Below are 23,091 nucleotides of genomic sequence, written 5' to 3' on the forward strand. Positions count from 1 at the left end.
GGTCCTCTACAGATAGCACTCCATGTACTGGCCCAATTGGCTATCAGCACATAAATTAGTATTAAATACCTCCAAAGCTACAGTATGTTGGGTTACTAGAATGCACAGGGAACCTACTTTGACCCCTACTCTTTTCAGTCTTTTGATGCTGACAGTATGTTAATGTTGTTATCTGGGTGTGATAATTGATTGTACATTATTATTTGAGCACCAAATTTCTCAAGTAGTACAGAAAGGTTGGGGGGGGGGGGGGGGGTTTTCTTCTGTCTCCTCTGTATTGGCTCTGTTTGTAAATATATTAATTTCCTCAGCGACCCTCCAGACCGGTCAAGACGCGTGGGTTATGTACTCCTACCAGCAGAGGGAGACTGAGAAAACACTGAGCTTTGAACACTGACTATATAACCTGTGCAGAACCTACAGTAGCCAGTATTTTCTCAGTCTCAGCAGAGGTAGAAGGACAGCCTGTGCAGTCTTCAATAGTCTGGTGAGGTAGCCTTGATTTTAGGGATAAAGGATTTTGTGTTTTCTTTCTGGAGATTTCTATCCTTTAAGTACCTTGTACGTGGTTTGCAAAAAAAAAAAAAAAAGTGCTTCGGGGCCCTGGGTCCGGTGGGGCCCAGTAGTTCCCCCTGGGGTGTCACACCTGCTTTGTCGGGTCCCTCCCCCTGTGCTGCTCTCCAGTACTGTGTTACTGGCAGCTTTGTGCCTCGGCTGCTTTCTGTGTACTGCAGCCTTGAGAGCCTTTCAATTTTCAGCTGCCAGAATTGTCTTCTGTCTCTTTAAGGGAGATATATTTATTTATTTGGTACGGAACGAACGGGAGTTCTTTTCCGTCCTAGGAACGAGAGAGCAGTGGTTTTTGGAGCTTGTCTGACATTGGGGCCGGTACGGGGAAGCGCTGCCTTTACTTTTACAGTTATGGCGGGCAAATTACTCCGTTGTCGCGCGTGCTCGCATCGGGGCATCGAATCGCCGGGCGGTCAGTGTCGGCTGTGCGGTGAGCCCAAACGTTTGGAGGCAGTTCCCTCGCAGTTAACCGCGGAAGTCCCGGCGGTATTGGCAGCCCCTTTAGCAGCGGCAACTCAGGCGGGTCCGGCAGCAGCGCTTTCAGTTTCGGCGGGAACGGCCGCCATTTTGAATTCAGCGCGTTCTGCAGAGGCTTCTGTGGTTGAGCCAGTTGCCCCCGTGGACACACACAAAGTACCTAATGAGGGTCCAGGAGGGGTTAGCTTTCCTCCAGAGTTTGTATGGACTCTTTTCCAGACTTGGAAATCGGGCCCCCCCCCCCAGGGAGTGGAGGGGGTTAGTCCCATGCTGCCTAAAAGACCCCGGATAGAGTGGACAGAGGATGAGGAATGTCTGTCTCAGGTGGGCACGGAAGGCCCATTTAGTGATGGGGGAGAGTCTGAGGGGTTTGAGGGTCCGGTAGATCCGGTGGACTCCCTTCCTGGGGAAGATCCCTCAGTAGTTAGGATTTCTCATAGGGATGAGCTTTCGGAGCTCATTGATCAGGTCACAGCTACCCTTAAATTTAATCCTGAGGTGGCTCCAGGTGAATCTGGGCAGGATCCCTTGGTGAAAGGAATTCAGCGTAGAGCACGGACCTTCCCTATGAACAAGGATCTCAGGGAGATGATTAGCCAGGAATGGGATTCGCCAGATTCGCCGTGTAAGGTTTCTAAGGCAATGGCGAGGCTTTATCCCCTGCCGCAGGAGGATAGGGATTCCCTTAAGGCTCCTACGGTAGATGCAGTGGTTACAGCGGTTACTAAAGCGACGGCTATTCCAGTAGATGGTGGGGCCGCACTCCGTGAACCCCAGGATAGGAGATTGGAAGCATTTCTTAAGCGAAGCTTCGACTTGTCGGCGCTAGCTCTCCAGGCCTCGGTGTGTGGGGGCCTGGTGGCGCGGGCGTGTTTTCGCTGGGCCGAGAAGCTCCTGGATGATCCCGGGGAGGTTGGGACCTCGGGGTTACAGGATTTAGCCAAGTTGGAGATGGGTTCGTGTTTTTTGTCTGACGCGCTGTATGATTTGTTGCGTGCGTCAGCTAAAAATATGGCTATGATAGTGGGAGCACGTAGGGCTCTCTGGTTAAGAGGTTGGGTCGCGGATGCGGCCTCTAAGGCTAAGTTGTGTTCTCTCCCCTTCAAGGGTTCTAGGCTTTTTGGCGAAGAGTTGGATAAGTTAGTGAAAGGCCTTAGTGAGGCCAAGGTGCCGCGACTCCCGGATTTTCGTCCCAAGCTGGGAGTTAGGAGTAATTCCTCTCGAGGTCGACTTAGTGAGGCTCGACGGTATAGGCCTGGTAGGTTTAGTGGGGCCTCTAGAGGTAGGTTCTTCCAGCGCACCCAGTCCTTTCGCGGGAGTCGTCGCGGAGGCCGGGGCTCGTTCGGGGGGAGGTCAGACCTCGGGGCGGCTTGCCCAATGAAGGTGTGCGGACCCAGGTTCTGGTGCGTGTAGGGGCTCGGCTGAGTCAGTTTTACCAGAACTGGGTCCACATCACATCAGATCAGTGGGTTCTCGAAGTGGTTCGAGATGGTTATGCCCTGGAGTTCGAGACCTCTCCGCCCGAACGGTTTCTGGAGTCCCCTTGTCACTCGAGGCTCAAGAGAGCAGCAGTGCGAGACACGTTGCGTCGTCTTCTCAGGTCTGGGAGCAGTGGTTTCTGTTCCGCCCGCCTCAGCAACGCTCGGGGTGTTACTCAATTTACTTTGTGGTGCCAAAGAAGGAGGATGCCTTTCGGCCTATTTTAGATCTAAAGAGAGTCAATGCAGCGCTCAAAAGTTCCCTCTTTTCACATGGAGACGTTTGCGGTCGGTAATTGTTGCAGTCCGGCAGGGAGAGTTTCTACTTCTCTGGACTGACAGAGGCTTATCTTCACATTCCCATTCGAAGCGGCGCACCAGCGTTTTCTTCTTCGCTTTGCAGTTTTGGGGAAGCATTTCAGTTTTGTGCCCTGCCCTTCGGTCTGGCAACAGCTCCCCGCACCTTTTCCAAGGTCATGGTGGTGGTGGTGGTGGCTGCTTTGCGCCGGCAGGGCATTTTGGTGCACCCGTATCTAGACGATTGGTTGATTCGGGCCAAGTCCCGGGCGGAGAGCGAGGGGGCGACGTCGCGTGTGGTACAGTTTCTCCAGTCGTTGGGCTGGGTGGTGAATTTCAGGAAGAGTCAGTTGGTACCGTCGCAGGCTCTGGAGTATCTGGGCGTTCTCTTCGATACCAGGTCGGGTCGAGTGTTTTTGCCTCCCCCGAGAATCAGCAAGTTGCAGGACCTGATTCGGCGGTTTCTTGCACTGTCGTCACCGACGGCCCGGGCTTACCTGCAAGTTCTGGGGATGATGGCGGCAACCATAGAGGTAGTTCCTTGGGCCCGGGCGCACATGCGTCAGCTTCAGTCCTCTCTCCTCAGTCGGTGGGCTCCCCTGTCGCAGGAGTTGGAGGTACGTCTGCCGATGTCGCCGGTTGTCCGCCGCAGCCTCCGTTGGTGGCTCAGCACTTGCAATCTGGAGAAGGGAATGCCGTTGGAGTCCCCTCAGTGGGTGGTTCTTGTCACAGACGCAAGCCTGCTAGGATGGGGAGCGCATTGTCTCGGTCAGGTAGCGCAGGGGCGGTGGTCCCAGGCGGAAGCAAGGTGGTCCATCAACCGGTTGGAGACTCGGGCCATTCGGTTGGCACTTCAGAGTTTTCAGGCAATGCTTCTCCACAAGGCAGTCAGAGTGCTCTGCGACAAGACGCCACAAGCCGTGGCCTATGTCAATCGTCAAGGGGGGCACAAAGAGTCAGGCGGTCGCGGAGGAGACGGCACTGTTATGCCAATGGGCGGAAGGTCATCTTCAGGCGCTCTCGGCGGCTCATGTGGCCAGGGTGGACAACGTGGACGCAGATTTTTTGAGCCGGCATACTCTGGATCCCGGAGAGTGGTCTCTGCATCAGGCGGTGTTCGGCCGAATTTTGTCGGTCTGGGGTATGCCAGTTATGGATCTGATGGCCACGGCGCGCAATGCCCAAGTCCCAAGGTTTTTCAGTCGTTGGAGAGATCCGCGTGCGGAGGGTCTCGACGCTCTGCTGTTACCCTGGCCGCAGGGATTGCTGTATGTGTTTCCTCCGTGGCCGTTAGTAGGGTCGAGTAATTCAGCGCATCGAGCGGCACGCAGGCCGGGTGATTTGATAGCTCCAAACTGTGCCGCGTCGACCGTGGTACGGAGATCTGGTTGCGGTTGGCGGTCGCGAAGCCCCTTCAGTTGTCGGAAACGGTACTCTTGTGTCAAGGCCCGATAGTTATGCCAGACCCGGCTCGGTTCTCGCTTATGGCTTGGCTCTTGAGAGGCACAGGTTGAGGAAGAAAGGGTTTTCTGCCAAAGTCATTGATACAGTGTTGAAGTCCCGCAGAACCTCCACTTCATTGGCGTATGTTCGAGTTTGGAGATTGTTTGAGCACTGGTGTGCAGAGTGGACGGTGACACCTTTTCGTTCTTCGGTGGCAGAGGTGTTGGAATTTTTGCAGGATGGTTTGGACAGGGGTCTGGCCTTGGCTACCTTGAAGGTTCAGGTGGCAGCGTTGTCGTGTTTTTCGGTGGGAAGGTTCAGGGGAAGTCCATTGCTTCTATTCCGGAGGTTGTTCGTTTTTTGAAGGGTGTGAAGTTGTTGCGGCCGCCTTGTCGGCGGTTGGTTCCCCCCGTGGATTGAATCGTCTTTTAGATGCCTTAGTCAGACCTCCATTTGAACCTTTGGTTGCGGCTTCCTGCAAAGATCTTTCCTTGAAGGCGGTCTTTCTGGTAGCTATTACCTCAGCTCGGAGAGTCTCGGAATTGCAGGCTTTGTCACGTAGAGAGCCCTTTCTGTCTTTTTCCAAGGAAAAGGTATCTTTGAGGCCGGTGCCCTCCTTTTTGCCAAAGGTGGTGTCAGAGTTTCATGTTAATCAGGTCATTTCGTTGCCTGTTTTAGGTAACTTGGTGGGAGATTCGGAACAGCGTCAGCTGGCGAAGTTAGATGTTCGACGCATCTTGCGGTGTTATCTGTCTAGAACTCAGGAATTCAGTGTTGGATCGTTTGTTCATGCTTCATGGTGGCCCTAAAAAGGGCGCAGCGGCATCCAAGGTGACTATAGCTAGATGGTTGAAGGAGGCGATTGCGTCTGCCTATTTGGTGAAGGGCTGTGAGGTGCCTAAGGTGTTTTCTGCTACCAGAGCGGTTGCGGCCTCTTGGGCGGAAAATAGTATGATTCCTCCGTCAGATATTTGTCGGGCGGCGGTTTGGTCTTCGTTGCATTCGTTTGTGAAGCATTATAGGATTGATGTGCATGCGAAGGAAGAGGCGAGTTTTGGAGCAGCAGTGTTGACCTCTGGCCTTCGTAGATCCCGCCCATAAGGTATTTACTGCTTTGGTACGTCCCACGCGTCTTGACCGGTCTGGAGGGTCGCTGAGGAAGGTGAAATTAGATCTTACCTGCTAATTTTCTTTCCTCTAGACCCTCCAGACCGGTCAAGGACCCGCCCAGGTCTACTGTAGGCCAGGAGGTAGTTTTTCGGTGGGCATCTCTTGGCAGCTGATTGTCATAATTTCAGACTCTTATCAGTTTTTGGTTGGTATGGGTCTGGTGCAGGTGTGGCGTGGCAGACAGTCCACCTGTGGAAGCACGATTTGACAGTCTCTACAATGCAAGTAAAAGAAACAGTGAATGTTCTTGCAGGTGGCGGAAGCCATGTACAGGGTTGCTGGTTAAATTTATAGTTGTGTTTTTTGTTACTCTGCTTTGTGAGTGTTATACTGGCTACTGTAGGTTCTGCACAGGTTATATAGTCAGTGTTCAAAGCTCAGTGTTTTCTCAGTCTCCCTCTGCTGGTAGGAGTACATAACCCACGTGTCTTGACCGGTCTGGAGGGTCTAGAGGAAAGAAAATTAGCAGGTAAGATCTAATTTTACCTTTTCTTCCATACATACTTTGATTCCTGCATTTATCATCTCTAGACTGGACTATTGTAATACTATTTATGCCGGCATCTCTCAGGTTCAAGTTCAGCACCTCCAAACTCTTTAAAACTCAGCAATACATCTGTTGTTTCGGGCCAAGAAATACGATCATGTTACCCCCATTATTTTACACTTGCATGGCTACCTGTAAAATTCCGAACCTAGGTTAAGATCCTAGTTAAGCATTTATAAGGTGTTGCACACAGGATCCCCTCTTTACCTTTCCTCACTGGTTATTCCGTATACTCCAGCCCGGTCTCTGGATGCTCAGAGACTGGTTCTGCCATCATTAAAATCCGCTCATTATGAAACCACCAGGTCATCAGCATTTTTCTATTTGGCATCAAGTCTCTGGAATAATCTTTCTTCTGATATTAGAGCCAAACTTTCCCTGCCACGATTTAAGTCATTATTAAAAGCCCATTATTTCCGGCTGGTGTTTAATTTGCCCACTTAGAAGTCCACTTACTCATGACTTCTTGGACATGTAGCCTTTGATATTTATTTTTGATTTTCTTATGCTTATGTATTCTTTCCTGTTCTTATTGGAGTTCCTTTTCATTTTACTTAGAATTTGATTGTTTGTAAACACTTTGACCTGTTGGTAATAAAGACAGTATATCAAATTTTAGAATAAACATAGCGTGCACTGTGGCCCATAGGTATAAAATATACAGCATTTAGCACATTTGTTACATTTGTATCCCACATTTTCCCACACATTTGCAGGCTCAATGTGGCTTACATAGTACCGTGAAGGCATTCGCCAAGTCCGGTACGTATAAATACAAAATGTTGTAGTGGGATAGGGAAGATAAGATTCAATGAAATTAGGTTTGAGGTAAAGGGGTTTGTCATTGTTCAATACGATCTTTGATACTGAAGTGTTGCAGGGTTGAGTTATTTAAGTTGGGTCATTCAGATATGCCTTTCCGAATAGGTGAGTCTTTAATAATTTTCTGAATTTTAGGTGATCATAAGTTGTTTTCACCACTTGTGGCAGTGCATTCCACAGGCGCGTGCTTATGTAAGAGAAGTTGGACACATGGGTTGTCTTGTATTTTAGTCCTTTGCAACTAGGGTAGTGGAGATTCAGATAAAATCGTGATGAACTAGTACTAACTGGTACACATGCTAAGCTTTAGTTAAAAAGGCCCATTATTTGTAATGTATCTGATAGTTCTTCCAAGTGTTGATTTGTATAAACAAAAGAGAAAGTAAATGTGGAATAGGTTTAGTTGAATCCATGAGTTGAGAGGGGTACTGACATGGAGACACAATGGCTGTTTATATGCCACATTATAATAGGTTTTTTGTTTTACAAAGTTTCAGTTCATTTCCCAACTTTTGAAATATCTGTGGTCCTTTTAAATGAGTGGTAATGCTATTTTAGTAGAGTGATGTCTCGCCTCTAAATCATCTGATAATGCTATCAATGCATGTTCTCTCCTCCCTACCTGCATGCAAGATTGGTCCTCTGTAGTTGGTTTCTCCCTGCCCCTCCCCCCAGCTAAATTAGAACCACAGTGTGCTGGTGAGCCACTGTCACCTTGTAGGGGGAGAGACTTACACCAATGGGCCAATGCTCAGAACTCCAGCGCTATAGGGAACAGCGCTGGAAAATACTGCAGAACTAGCACACAAAATAACTTCCCAATGTTCAACATTAACAGAATGCAAACTATGCTCACTGCAAGGGGCAGAAACATGCCTGGTGCATGCACACAAGAGGTTTGCAGTAAGCAAAGCTCTTGTGCACATGTCCATGCCCATTGAAACCCTGAAGTACAGGCACACATCAGTGCTGTTCTGCTTCTTAAATATAAGCTTTCAAACTTTTTTTCACTTGAAAAGCTTCTAGTTAAGTGCAGAAAAAGGCACCAGTGTATACTTCCACTTTTGGTTTTCTTCAGACTCCGTGCATTTGTTCCTCACCACCAGTGCTCAAGAGGCTTGTACAGGCTTCTTTCCTCTCAAATAAAATAAAACCTGGTAGATTTTAAAAGGAAAAGCATGAGAAATCCTCTCTTCTAACCCCTCAGTACAACCTCAGAGCTAGCGTTAGGGCAGGGTTTTTTTGTGCGCTGTTTTTCTGAGCATTGGGAGGGAATAGCTAATGACTGTGTTTATATCAGTTTGCTTATATTTAAATGCAGTTTGCATTAATCTTTGGCATGCACATTGTTTCCTGCACTAGAGTCTTCTGAGCATTCTGCGCACATTAACACTGGCGCGCTAGTCTGGCACTAATTGCCTCTAGCACTGGTGTTAAGGTCCCTGAGGGTTGATGCTCAAAACCTGATTAACTCTGGATGGCTTTGTCTTTCTATTCTGCAGCATAGCCGCTTTGTATCAGACAGCAAGGATAAGGAGCCAGAGGTGGTATTTGTGGGTGACTCCCTTGTTCAACTGTTACACCAGTTTGAGGTGAGAAGTCTAATAAAGAACTCATGGCCTTGTTTCTGATGCCCTTGGAATGCATCTGCTCCTAGTTCCAGCTGCTTTTCTGTTCCTCCCTTCTGTAGTTTTCAGTTAGATGATGTATGTATTTGTAAGCAATTGGCAATTTTGCTTTTTGTACTTTGATTCGCAGATTGCATAGAATACAATGGCAGCTAAAAACTGTAGAGTTTACCCAGGTACCTGAACAATTTAAATAGTAATATCTCTCTATATAAAAGGCAACACCAACGTTCTATGAAGCCTCCAGCCGGAAGTGTGAAGGGGGCGAGATATCCGGTTTCCCTATGAGTGTCTGCCCCGCCCTCTCTGTAACACAGTCAGTGAAGGAAAACAGCAGAGCACGAAATCAAATCGCTGGCTCTGTAACAGTGAAGGACTCAGAGGGGGGAGGGTAGAGAGGCCAGAGGGCAGGGACACACACACTCCCACATGCACACAGAATAAAACATTGCTAGCCCCCGTTTCATTTGCATCAGAAACGGGGCTTTTTTTTACTAGTTGTAGATAAGTTCTTCTCACCTCTTTCATTTTGGGGTGCACATAATTCTCCATGCTATAAAAATGTTTTCTATATTTGTACCGCCGGGTTAGCGCACTAGCACTTACAGCCATCTCAATGGGTGGCAGTAAGTGCCCCCTTCCCCTCCCCTCCTGAAATGGTCCTGTAGCAAGTGATTTACTTACCGCATGGCCATTTTTTTTTCCAGAAAAAAAGACAGCCTTTTATCCACTGTGCTAAAAGGGGGGCTCAGCACATATCAAAAACGCACACTGATGCTAGTGCAGCCCCCTTTTCTCCGAGGACAAGCAGGCTGCTTGTTCTCACTGATGGGTGACGTCCACGGCAGCCCCTCCAATCGGAAACTTCACTAGCAAAGGCCTTTGCTAGTCCTCGTGCGCCCATGCGTACCGCGCATGCGCGGCCGTCTTCCCGCCCGAACCGGCTCGTATTCGTCAGTCTTCTTTTGTCCGCGCTCGGGACGGTCGTGTTTTGCGCCGTTTCGTGCCCCTCAAAGTTGACCCTCGCGCGTCTCCGTGATTTCGTTTAAAAAAAAAAAAAAAAAGAGAAGACCTCGGTCTTGTCCCTTCCCGTGTGTCCAGTTTGTTTCCCTGACGTAAGTTTCCTTTCCATATCATCATGCTGATCAATCCATAGACTGGTGGGTTGTGTCCATCTACCAGCAGGTGGAGATAGAGAGCAATCCTTTTGCCTCCCTTTATGTGGTCATGTGCTGCCGGAAACTCCTCAGTATGTTCTCTATCTCAGCAGGTGGTGGTCACACACAGCAGCAGCTCTGGCTAGGCCTCCAAGCCTAATTTTTAGGTTTTGTTGAGTGCCTGGGGTTGAGGGCTCTTCTTGAGCAAGTGCAAACCTGGTGGCGCCAGGTTCCTTCTTTTCTCCCCCCTCCCGCTGGCTCCGTTAAAAAAAAAAAAAAAAAATTTTTGGACGTCCTTAAGGGCGTTTATTTCGACGTTTATTTAAACGTTTATTGCAGCTACACACTGGGACACCAGGTCGTTACAGCTCAGAGCGAGAAGCAGGTAATTTTTACCTTTTTATAGCGGGCAGGGGGTTCCCCGATTGATCTCCGCGTGGCCTATGGCGTCGGAGGGCGAGGGCGCGAAGAATCGCTCCCCGGACCGCGTGTGCGCTTCTAGCGGGGATGCGGGGGTTTTAAAGTCTGGTTCGCCCTTGTTGGGTGTCAGTTTGGAGGCCGGTCAGTGTCCCGGGTCTTCCTCCTGCGCGGCGGTTTTTACCGCCATAAACGCCCATCCCCCGCTGCTCGCCTCCGCCATCTTGGCCGGCCACTCTGCTCGGACAGCTTCTTCTTGGGCCGCCCTTGAGCTGGGAGACGTTCATGCCATGGCCGCCCTTGATTTGGGCGACGGCAAAAAAGCGGCTAAAATTAAGCGCCGTTCTTCCCGCGCGGCTCCTTCGCGGAGTGTCGCGCCGGACGCCATCTTGGATGCGCAGCATGTTGCTCCCCCGCTCTTGCGAGCGCCGGTTGAGGGTGCGTCTAGGGCTGTGGCCCAGGCTGCTGAAATACACAGTCTGGGGGGTTTCTCCCCCGAGTTTATTTTGCTGCTGCATCAGGCCTTCCTTATGCAAAACGCTGCCCCTTCTCCCTTGTCCGATAACGGAAGTAAACGCCCTCGGGTGGATTCCCAGGCCTTAGAGGACGCTGTTTCCTCTGATGTAGATGAGGGCAGCGTATCTGAGTTCTCCCAACGGTCCTTTGGGGATTCCTTGGAGGAGACGGATTCCCGCTCGGATGGAGCGGATGACCCCTCTGCAGCGCGGATCTTTCGCTCAGAGGATTTGCCCAACCTGTTACTGCAGGCCATGAGCATTTTGAAGATTTCCTCGCCAGAGGACGTCTCTCCCTCAGCCCCTGTTGGCTCTGCCATTATGCTGGGGACGAAGCGCCCGCCTAGAACCTTCCACGTGCATGATGCCATGCACACCTTAATTTCGGCTCAATGGGATGTCCCGGAAGCGAGCCTCAAAGTGGCTAGGGCTATGTCCCGCCTCTATCCTTTGCCTGAAAGTGAACGTGAGGCCTTTATTTGGCCTACCGTGGATTCTTTAATCACTGCGGTGACTAAGAAAACGGCGTTGCCGGTGGAAGGTGGCACGGCACTAAAGGACGCCCAAGACAGAAGATTGGAAGCAGCTTTAAGGTCGTCCTTCGAGGCGGCTGCCTTAAGTTTGCAGGCCTCAGTTTGCGGCTCCTATGTGGCCAGGGCGTGCCTGACGATGGTGCAGCGGGCTTCCCCCTCTGATCCTTCCTTGAGGGCTGACTGGCTGGCCCTGGAATCGGGCTTGGCTTATTTGGCAGACTTACTGTATGATGTCTTGAGAGCCTCGGCTAAAGGCATGGCTCAGACAGTCTCTGCGCGGCGCTGGCTTTGGCCGAAACATTGGTCTGCGGACCACGCCTCTAAGTCCCGCCTGGCTAAGTTGCCTTTTAAAGGCAAGCTGCTCTTTGGGGTCGAGCTGGACAAAATCGTGACCGATCTCGGCACGTCTAAGGGCAAGAGGTTACCAGAGGTCAGGGCTCGGGCCAGTGCTCGCCCCGGTATCTCCAGAGGACGGTTTCAGGAAGCCCGTCAGTACCGCCCGGGCAAGTCGGGCTCCTCTGCCCCCTCTTCCTTCAAAAGGAACTTCTCCCCCAAGCAGCATTCCTTTCGCAGAGACCGCCGTCCCGGAGGTACGCCCCTCCGGTCCTCCCCCAGGGTCTCGTACCCAATGACGGGGTCCTGGTCCATGGCCCAGTGCAGATTGGAGGACGCCTGTCCTCGTTTCTGGGCGAGTGGACCAGAGTAACTTCAGACGCTTGGGTGCTGGAAGTCATCAGAGACGGCTACAAGTTAGAGTTCTGCCGACCCTTAAGAGACGGGTTTGTACTCTCTCCCTGCAAGTCTCCGGTCAAAGCTGTGGCAGTGCAGCAGACCTTGGACAACCTGATACGCCTGGGTGCAGTCGTTCCGGTGCCAGAAAATCAGATTGGCAAGGGACGTTACTCCATTTACTTTGTGGTACCAAAGAAAGGAGGTTCTGTCCGGCCTATCCTCGACCTCAAAGGGGTCAATCGGGCCTTGAAAGTGCGGCACTTTCGCGTGGAGACTCCGCTCTGTTATAGCGGCAGTGAAGGCAGGAGAGTTCTTGGCTTCCTTGGACATCAAGGAAGCGTACCTGCATATTCCCATCTGGCCTCCTCATCAACGCTTTCTGCGTTTTGCAGTCCTGGGCCGACACTTCCAGTTCAGAGCCCTCCCTTTCGGGTTGGCTACTGCTCCGCGGACCTTCTCCAAAGTAATGGTGGTCATCGCGGCCTTCCTGCGAAAGGAAGGAGTACAAGTCCATCCTTATCTGGACGACTGGTTGATCCGAGCCCCCTCTTATGCAGAGTGCGGCAAAGCTGTGGACCGGGTAGTTGCTCTTTTGAGCTCCCTGGGGTGGATCATCAACTGGGAGAAGAGCCAGCTGCGCCCGACTCAGTCCCTGGAGTATCTGGGAGTTCGATTCGACACCCAAGTGGGCAGAGTGTTCCTGCCAGACAATCGGATTGTCAAGCTTCAGGCTCAGGTGGACCAGTTCCTAGTAGCCTCTCCTCTTCGGGCTTGGGACTATGTGCAGCTGTTGGGCTCTATGACGGCCACGATGGAAGTAGTGCCCTGGGCAGGGCTCATATGAGACCACTACAACACTCTCTGCTGCAGCGCTGGACTCCGATGTCGGAGGATTATGCTGTGCGCCTTCTCTTGGACCCAGCAGTGCGCAAGGCGCTGAGCTGGTGGATGCAGACAGACAAGTTGTCTGCAGGAATGCCTCTGGTGACCCCGGAGTGGATTGTCGTCACGACGGACGCCTCTTTGTCGGGCTGGGGAGCCCACTGCTTGGGAAGGACAGCGCAGGGGCTCTGGTCTCCTGCAGAGGCAAAGTGGTCTATCAACCTCCTGGAACTCAGAGCCATTCGGTTGGCGCTTTTGGAGTTCATCCCGGTACTGGCGTTGAAGCCAGTACGGGTCCTGTCAGACAATGCCACGGCTGTGGCCTATGTCAACCGCCAGGGAAGTACCAAGAGCGCCCCTCTAGCCAAGGAGGCCATGAATCTATGCCAGTGGGCGGAAGCGAACCTGGAACAGCTGTCAGCGGCCCACATTGCCGGAGTCATGAATGTCAAGGCGGACTTTCTCAGTCACCATACCTTGGAGCCCAGAGAGTGGCAGCTATCTGCTCAGGCGTTCTTGGACATCACGAAACGCTGGGGCCAGCCGAGCCTAGATCTGATGGCGTCATCGGCCAATTGCCAAGTGCCGCGCTTTTTCAGCAGAGGACGGGACCCTCGATCCCTGGGAGTAGATGCTCTTTTCCAACAGTGGCCGACACAAGAGCTTCTCTGTGTTCCCGTCCTGGCCCATGTTGGGCAGGGTGCTAGACCGGGTGGCAAAGCATCCGGGCCGGATAATCCTGGTGGGTCCGGACTGGCCCAGACGTCCCTGGTATGCGGACTTGATCAGGCTCTCAGTCGACGATCCTCTGCGGCTGCCAGTGGAGCAGGGCCTGTTACATCAGGGTCCCGTGGTGATGGAGGATCCCTCCCCCTTTGGTCTTACGGCCTGGCTATTGAGCGGCAGCGTCTGAGAAAGAAGGGCTTCTCAGACAAGGTCATCGCCACTATGCTGAGAGCGAGGAAGCGCTCTACTTCTACTGCTTACGCCAGGGTTTGGCGTACCTTTGCAGCGTGGTGTGAAGCAGGCTCACTTTCTCCCTTCACTGCTCCAATTTCTTCAGTGTTGGCGTTCCTGCAAGAAGGTCTGGAGAAAGGTCTGTCGCTCAGTTCCCTTAAAGTCCAGGTAGCGGCTCTGGCTTGCTTCAGGGGCCGCCTGAAGGGTGCTTCCCTGGCTTCGCAGCCAGATGTGGTGCGCTTTCTCAAGGGAGTTAATCACCTGCGCCCTCCTCTGCACTCAGTGGTGCCTGCGTGGAATCTCAACCTGGTGCTAAGAGCCTTGCAGAAGCCACCTTTTGAACCCTTGTCGAGGGCATCTCTGAAAGACCTGACGTTGAAAGCAGTCTTTTTGGTGGCTATCACTTCAGCCAGAAGAGTTTCCGAGCTCCAGGCGCTCTCATGTCGAGAGCCCTTTCTGCAGTTCACTGAGGCAGGAGTGACTATTCGCACAGTGCCTTCCTTCCTGCCCAAGATTGTTTCTCGCTTCCATGTGAATCAGCAGCTCTGTCTCCCTTCCTTTCGTAGGGAGGACTACCCAGAGGAATACTCTGCTCTCAAATATCTGGATGTGAGACGAGTCATCATCAGATACTTGGAAGTGACCAATGATTTCCGGAAATCGGATCATCTGTTTGTCCTGTTTGCAGGTCCTCGTAAGGGTCTGCAGGCTGCTAAGCCTACAGTGGCAAGATGGGTCAAGGAAGCCATTGCAGCGGCTTATGTGGCTGCGGGGAAGGTGCCGCCTATCCAGCTGAAGGCTCACTCCACTAGAGCTCAGGCGGCCTCGATGGCAGAGGCCGGGTCCGTCTCCTTGGAAGAGATTTGCAAGGCGGCAACTTGGGCGGAGGCCCAGTTTGGAGCTTCAGTGTTGCGGTCAGGGATTTCAATGTCCCGCCCTGGGTGAGTACTGCTTCGGTACATCCCACCAGTCTATGGATTGATCAGCATGATGATATGGAAGGTAAAATTATGTATCATACCTGATAATTTTCTTTCCATTAATCATAGCTGATCAATCCATAGTCCCTCCCAGATATCTGTATTGTTTATATTCTGGTTGCATTTCAGGTTCAAGTTTAGTCTTCAGTTCCTGTTCAGGAGGACTTCGTGTTCAAGTTTTTCAATGAATTCTTCAAGAGTTGAGACGAATTTGTGTTACAGTGAGCTGCTGCATTCCTCTCCCCTCCGTTTTACGGGGCTGGATTGAGACTTAAATTCTGCCGGCGCTCCCTCCCGCTTCGTGCGGCAGTAGGGCAGCTTTGTACCCCTCCCGCTTCGGCGGTGTTAGGGTCAGTCAGCTCCTCCTGCGGTTGCGGTTGCAGGATAAACCAGATCCCCCCGCATCGGCGGGTGTGGTGTCCCTCCCCCGCTCCGCGGGGATGAACTGGACGGATTCCCCTCCCCCACTTGTGTGGGGATGAGCTGGGTTAATTCCCCTCCCCCGTTTCGGCGGTGGTGAGCTGGGCAGAGTGTCCCTTTGTGGGTGTAATTCTCTAAGTGCTGAGTCCTGCGGATGGAGCTTGGATATCGACATACTGAGGAGTTTCCGGCAGCACATGACCACATATAGGGAGGCAAAAGGATTGCTCTCTATCTCCACCTGCTGGTAGATGGACACAACCCACCAGTCTATGGATTGATCAGCTATGATTAATGGAAAGAAAATTATCAGGTATGATACATAATTTTACCTTCGCTTTCGGGGTAGGCCTTTTTTGGGGCCTCGGTACGGGTTTTTTCTCTCCCTATTTTTGGTACCCTTAGTCGCCATTACAAATTTTGATTTCGCCGGCGTGATTTTTCCCACCCATGTCATCGAAGTCTCCCAGCGGCTTCAAGAAGTGCACCCAGTTTGCCTGGGTAATCTCGCTCACTGATAGGCACGCGTCGTGTCTTCAGTGTCTGGGGGCTGGGCACCGCCCGCAGGCCTGTAGTCTTTGCGCTCTTTTACAGAAGAGGATTCAGGTTGCGAGATTGGCCCAGTGGAACGTGTTGTTCTCGGGCTCTTCGTCGACAACAGCACCGGAGTCATCGAGTGCATTGACGTCGGCAGCATCAAGACCTTCGACCTCGGCATCGACTGCATCGAGGTATCGACCCTCTGCATCGTCGGTACCGAGACATCGAAAGGCTGCGTCAGCGTCGGTGGTACCAGGACCTCCACTGTTGCTGATGTCGTCGGACGGTGGTGCTTTGACTGGAGTGCAGGTGAGGGCTGTCCATTCCCCTGCTGGTGGCGGTGAGCCTTCGGGTGGGTCTCCCCCTACCCTGAGGGCTCCTGCGGTACAGCCCCCCCGAGACCGACCTTCTTTGGCCTCGGCCCCGAGGAAGAGACAGCTGGATTATATGTCCTCCTCGTCGGTACCGGGAAGCTCCGGTGACATGCTTCGTTTGAAAAAATCAAAGAAGCATCGACACCGGTCTCCTTCCCGCATCGGTACCAAGAGCTCTGGGTCGCCGAGGGAGTCGGCACCCAGTAGGCATCAGCACCGGGAGGACCGCTCACCCTCTGTTCAGGAGGTGTCGATGCGCTCCACCTTGGACAGCCCGGAACAGCCTCCACGCCCGGAACAGACTCTGACCTCGACGCCTGCATCGGCTTCCATGTCTTTCTCCACAGCCGCTCTGCACGAGAGTCTCTGGGCCGTTCTCCCGGAGATCCTGGGAGAGCTGTTGCGCCCTTCCCCTCCGGTACCGGGGGTGCTTGCGCCTCCGGTACCGTCGAGTGAGGCGCCGGCTGGCCCCTTGCCCGGGGTGAGGTCTCCGACATCGGTGCCGCTTGCGGTACCGACTGCGGCCGCCTCCCAGGAAGGCTCCCCGACGACGTCGGCGGAGGGAACTTCGCCGGTGCTGGCGAGGGAGTCTACCTCTCGACGCTCCCACCGTGGCCGTGTTTCCATGGAGTCGAGTCGGGCACGGCTTCAGACACAGGTTCATGAACGTGTCTGATACCGATGGTGAGGCCTCGTAGGAGGAGGAGGAGGACATCAGATATTTCTCTGACGAGGAGTCTGATGGCCTTCCTTCTGATCCCACTCCCTCCCCTGAAAGGCAGCTTTCTCCTCCCGAGAGTCTGTCTTTTGCGGCCTTTGTCCGGGAGATGTCTACGGCCATCCCCTTCCCGGTGGTTGTGGAGGATGAGCCCAGGGCTGAAATGTTTGGACTATCCTTCTCCACCTAAGGAAGCGTCCACAGTACCCATGCATCTTGTCTTAAAAAAGACATTGCTGGCGAACTGGACCAAGTCTTTAACTAATCCCCACATTCCCAAGAAGATCGAGTCCCAGTACCGGATCCATGGGGACCCAGAGCTGATGCGCACTCAGTTGCCTCACAACTCTGGTGTGGTGGATCTGGCCCTAAAGAAGGCTAAGAGTTCTAGGGAGCATGCTTTGGCGCCCCCGGGCAAGGACTCTAGAACCTTAGACTCCTTTGAGAGGAAGGCCTACCATTCTTCTATGCTCGTGGCCAAAATTCAGTCTTACCAGCTCTACACGAGCATCCATATGCGGAACAATGTGCGGCAGTTGGCGGGCTTGGTGGACAAGCTCCCTCCTGAGCAAGCCAAGCCATTTCAGGAGGTGGTCAGGCAGCTGAAGGCGTGCAGAAAATTCCTGGCCAGAGGGGTATATGATACCTTTGATGTTGCGTCCAGGGCCGCTGCTCAAGGTGTGGTTATGCGCAGACTCTCATGGCTGCGTGCCTCCGACCTGGAGAATAGGATCCAGCAGCGGATTGCGGACTCCCCTTGCCGAGTGGACAACATTTTTGGAGAGAAAGTCGAACAGGTGGTAGAGCAGCTCCACCAGTGGGATTCCGCTTTCGACAAGTTCTCCCGCCGGCAGCCTTCAGCATCTACCTCTTCAGGTAGACGTTTTTATGGGGAAAGGAAGACTGTTCCCTACTCTTCTGGTAAGCGTAGGTACAATCCTCCTTCTCGACAGCCTGCGGCCCAGGCTAAGCCCCAGCGCGCTCGCTCTCGTCAGTAGCGTGCACCTCAGCAAGGCCCCGCTGCTCCCCAGCAAAAGCAGGGGGCGAGCTTTTGACTGGCTCCAGCAGAGCATAGCCGACATCAACGTATCAGTGCCGGGCGATCTGCCGGTCGGGGGGAGGTTGAAAGTTTTTCACCAAAGGTGGCCTCTCATAACCTCCGACCGTTCTTCAAATAGTCCGGCAAGGATACACCCTCAATTTGGCCTCGAAACCTCCAAATTGCCCACCGGCAGCTCAATCCTACAGCTTCCAGCACAAGCAGGTACTTGCAGAGGAACTCTCCGCCCTTCTCAGCGCCAATGCGGTCGAGCCCGTGCCATCCGGGCAAGAAGGGCTGGGATTCTATTCCAGGTACTTCCTTGTGGAAAACAAAACAGGGGGGATGCTTCCCATCCTAGACCTAAGGGCCCTGAACAAATATCTGGTCAAGGAAAAGTTCAGGATGCTTTCCCTAGGCACCTTTCTTCCCATGATTCAGGAAAACGACTGGCTATGCTCTCTGGACTTGAAGGACGCCTACATGCACATCCCGATACTGCCAGCTCACAGGCAGTATCTGTGATTTCAGCTGGGCACACGTCACTTCCAGTACTGTGTGGTACCCTTTGGTCTCGCCTCTGCGCCCAGAGTGTTCACGAAGTGCCTGGCTGTAGTAGCAGCGGCGCTTCGCAGGCTGGGAGTACACGTGTTCCCCTATCTCGACGATTGGCTGGTGAAGAACACATCCGAGGCAGGAGCTCTACAGTCCATGCAGATGACTATTCGCCTCCTGGAGCTACTGGGGTTTGTGATAAATTATCCAAAGTCCCATCTTCTCCCAGTACAGAGACTCGAATTCATAGGAGCTCTGCTGGATTCTCGGACGGCTCGTGCCTATCTCCCAGAGACGAGAGCCAACAACTTGTTGTCCCTCGTCTCTCGGGTGCGAGCGTCCCAGCAGATCACAGCTCGGCAGATGTTGAGATTGTTGGGCCACATGGCCTCCACAGTTCATGTGACTCCCATGGCCCGCCTTCACATGCGATCTGCTCAATGGACCCTAGCTTCCCAGTGGTTTCAGGCTGCTGGGGATCTAGAAGACATGATCCACCTGTCCACGGGTTTTCTCAAATCCCTGTATTGGTGGACGATTTGGTCCAATTTGACTCTGGGACGTCCTTTCCAAATTCTTCAGCCACAAAAAGTGCTGACTACGGATGCATCTCTCCTGGGGTGGGGAGCTCATGTCGATGGGCTTCACACCCAGGGAAGCTGGTCCCTCCAGGAACGCGATCTGCAGATCAATCTCCTGGAGTTACGAGCGGTCTGGAACGCCCTGAAGGCTTTCAGAGATCGGCTGTCCCACCAAATTATCCAAATTCAGACAGACAACCAGGTTGCCATGTATTACATCAACAAGCAGGGGGGCACTGGATCTCGCCCCCTGTGTCAGGAAGCCGTCAGCATGTGGCTCTGGGCTCGTCGTCACGGCATGTTGCTCCAAGCCACATATCTGGCAGGCGTAAACAACAGTCTGGCCGACAGGTTGAGCAGGATCATGCAACCTCAGAAATGGTCGCTCAATTCCCGAGTAGTGCGCCAGATCTTCCAGGTGTGGGGCACCCCCTTGGTAGATCTCTTTGCATCTCGAGCCAACCACAAAGTCCCTCAGTTCTGTTCCAGACTTCAGGCCCATGGCAGACTGGCATCGGATGCCTTCCTCCTGGACTGGGGGGGAAGGTCTGCTGTATGCTTAGCCTCCCATACCTCTGGTGGGGAAGACTTCGTTGAAACTCAAGCAAGACTGGGGCACCATGATTCTGATTGCTCCTTTTTGGCCGCGTCAGATCTGGTTCCCTCTTCTTCTGGAGTTGTCCTCCGAAGAACCGTGGAGATTGGAGTGTTTTCCGACCCTCATCACACAGGATGAGGAGGCGCTTCTGCATTCCAGCCTCCGGTCCCTGGCTCTCACGGCCTGGATGTTGAGAGCGTAGACTTTGCCTCTTTGGGTCTGTCAGAGGGTGTCTCCCGTATCTTGCTTGCTTCTAGGAAAGATTACACTAAGAGGAGTTACTTCTTTTTATGGAGGAGGTTTGCCGTCTGGTGTGACAGCAAGGCCCTAGATCCTCGCTCTTGTCCTACACAGACCCTGCTTGAATACCTTCTGCACTTGTCTGAGTCTGGTCTCAAGACCAACTCTGTAAGGGTTCACCTTAGTGCAATCAGTGCATACCATTACCGTGTGGAATGTAAGCCGATCTCAGGACAGCCTTTAGTTGTTTGCTTCATGAGAGGTTTGCTTTTGTGAAAACCCCCCGTCAAAACTCCTACAGTGTCATGGGATCTCAATGTCGTTCTCACCCAGCTGATGAAACCTCCTTTTGAGCCACTGAACTCCTGCCATCTGAAGTACTTGACCTGGAAGGTCATTTTCTTGGTGGCAGTTACTTCAGCTCGTAGAGTCAGTGAGCTTTAGGCCCTGGTAGCCCAGGCCCCTTACACCAAATTTCTTCATAACAGAGTAGTCCTCCGCACTCACCCTAAGTTCTTGCCGAAGGTAGTTTCGGAGTTCCATCTGAACCAGTCAATTGTCTTGCCAACATTTTTTCCCCGTCCTCATTCCTGCCCTGCTGAACGTCAGCTGCACACATTGGACTGCAAAAGAGCATTGGCCTTCTATCTGGAGCGGACACAGCCCAACAGACAGTCCGCCCAATTGTTTGTTTCTTTTGATCCCAACAGGAGGGGAGTGGCTGTGGGTAAACGCACCATATCCAATTGGCTAGCAGATTGCATGTCCTTCACTTACGCCCAGGCTGGGCTGGCTCTTGAGGGTCATGTCACGGCTCACAATGTCAGAGCCATGGCTGCGTCAGTGGCCCACTTGAAGTCAGCCACTATTGAAGAGATCTGCAAAGCTGCGACGTGGTCATCTGTCCACACATTCACATCTCATTACTGCCTGCAGCAGGATACCCGACGCGACAGTTGGTTCGGGCAGTCAGTGCTTCAGAATCTGTTCGGGGTTTAGAATCCAACTCCACCCCCCTAGGCCCATGTTTATTCTGTTCCAGGCTACACTCTCAGTTAGTTGGATAAATTGTTAGGTCAATCTCAGTTATGTCCTCGCCGTTGCGAGGCCCAATTGACCATGTTTGTTGTTTTGAGTGAGCCTGGGGGCTAGGGATACCCCATCAGTGAGAACAAGCAGCCTGCTTGTCCTCGGAGAAAGCAAATGCTACATACCTGTAGAAGGTATTCTCCGAGGACAGCAGGCTGATTGTTCTCACAAACCCGCCTGCCTCCCCTTTGGAGTTGTGTCTTCCCTTGTCTTTGTCTTGCTACATATGAGACTGACGAACACGAGCCGGTTCGGGCGGGAAGACTGCTGCGCATGCGCGGTACGCATGGGCGCGCGAGGACTAGCAAAGGCCTTTGCTAGTGAAGTTTCCAATTGGAGGGGCTGCCGTGGACGTCACCCATCAGTGAGAACAATCAGCCTGCTGTCCTCGGAGAATACCTTCTACAGGTATGTAGCATTTGCTTTACCTCAGCATAGTAAAAGGACACAGATTTGCAACGTTGTCATAATGTTTGCTGCAGACACTCAGGGCTGACAGAATACCTAGCTTTAGTCCCATCTATATAACAAATAATCCCTCTCTCCAAATGCAATTCAACAAGGGTGCTGCTGAGAACTGACCAGCATGCCAAAGGATTTGCAGCAGAGGAACCTCCCTCCCTCCCAAAAGTGGAACACACAACAGAAAAAAAATAGCAGTACAAGGCCTTGGAGCTCATGCATACCCTCAGCTGTCTGCTGGGCACACCCCCTCCAGCTTAAGAAGAAGTTGCGTTAGTTACTGGAAAGCACCAAGGGCACAAGCTCAGGTTGAGGCCCTGCTCTTTCAGCAGCAGCCAGGCATGAGAATGGCAGCAGCATGAAAAAAGTGGTGAGGAGAGAAGCTGGACATGGGGGAAGAGGAAAGATAAAAAGCTATAGATGGAAGCAATAAAAAGGAGGGAGTTTGAAGATTGGAAGGTGAGGAGGAGGGATGAAATTTGAGTGGATTAAAAGGCAGAAAATCAGATGGAAGAAAGCAGAATGTGAAAGATCAATATCAGAGATAAGGACATGAAGAAGAGAAATGGCAAGAACAGGAGCCCCTGGACAGCGAGCTAATAGAATACAGAAAAGAAAAAAACAGAGACTGGGACCAATATGATTACAAAAATGAAATCCACCAGACAACAAAAGTAGAAAACAGTTATCTTCCATTTAGTGATTTTGAATATGTCAGTTTTGGGAATTGATATCTGTTGTTTTAGATCTTTTATATTTTGCACAGTACAGGAGGAAATGAAAAGCTATTTCTCTGTTGTTGCACTTCATGCAGAACCCGGCTTCTTAAGGTTTCATGTTAATTTTTCTCTACATATTTCTGCCTAGTTTTTGGCTACTTAACAGGAGAGGGTCAGTTTTCTGCATGTTTGACCAGGGCCAGGTATTCTGTAAGCACTGAGTATCTATAACAAATAGGACAACTTTATGCAAGCTGTGCTTCCCCCCCCCCCCCCCCCCCCCCCCAAAAAAGAAAAAAAAAAAAATTTTTGAGAAGCACTGTGTAAGTGATTGCCAACTATAAGCAGAAATGTGTAGACAGAAATTTACCTGAAACCCTAAGAAGTCACACTCTGCATGCATAGTGGCAGAAGAGGAGTTCAGGAGGAGGATGCAACTTTAGTTGTGAGATCCCATCCTACACAGTGATGACTTGGGGTCCACCACTTGCTTCCTCCAGTGGAAGGCTGCCTCAGGCTATTTTACCAGAGATGGGCTCAAATCACAGTGGACAAGTAGGCACTCCCAACTGATCTGCAATGTTTATGCTTTGGAGTTTAGGCCCATCTGTTCCTAGAATCTCCTTGCCATTCCACGCTAAAAAGCCACAGTTAGATCTACTCTCAAGGTTACAACTAGATGTAGTGGTGCAGGTCCCAGTGGCAGAACAAGGTATAGGCATGTTCACCTTTTTGTGATTCCAAAAAGGAATGAATATTTCATGCAGTTCGGGATCTCAAGTAGGTGTATAAGGCCCTTCAGGTTCCAGATTTTCGTATGGAGACACTCAGATTAGCGATAGTAGCCATTTGACAAGGAGAGTTCCTTACTTTGCTGGACTTCTATAGAGGCGTATCTGCATGTTCTTGTTTGAAAGGATTACTAGTAATATCTCTGTTTGCAGTGCTTGGTCATCGTCATCACTTCAGAGCCCATCCGTTCAGATTAGCTGTGGTACAGAGGAGCTTTTTCAAGTTGATGGTGGCTATTGCAGTGTTGTGAAAGGAAGGCATTCTTAGGCATCCCAACCTGGATGACTGGTTTCTTCGGGCAAAACCTCAACAGAAAGCAAGACCACTATGTTTGGGTTGTAAGTTTTCTGGAGGAGCTG

The 23,091-nt window shown here is 51.9% G+C and overlaps 1 protein-coding gene across 3 annotated transcripts in view; it reads left to right on the forward strand.

Moving 5' to 3' along the window:
• Positions 1-23,091, forward strand: part of PAFAH1B3 (platelet activating factor acetylhydrolase 1b catalytic subunit 3) — a 58,571-nt gene that overhangs the window by 15,410 nt on the left and 20,070 nt on the right. For 2 of the 3 annotated variants that reach the window (XM_030212243.1, XM_030212242.1), the window contains exon 3: positions 8,307-8,396. The exons of the other annotated variant lie outside the window; for it this stretch is intronic. In XM_030212243.1, the coding sequence (XP_030068103.1) occupies positions 8,307-8,396 (90 nt within the window). The remainder of the gene's footprint in view (positions 1-8,306; positions 8,397-23,091) is intronic. 3 annotated transcript variants of the gene reach the window in all.

Source organism: Microcaecilia unicolor, chromosome 8, assembly GCF_901765095.1.
Source record: "Microcaecilia unicolor chromosome 8, aMicUni1.1, whole genome shotgun sequence".
Lineage (NCBI taxonomy): Eukaryota > Metazoa > Chordata > Amphibia > Gymnophiona > Siphonopidae > Microcaecilia > Microcaecilia unicolor.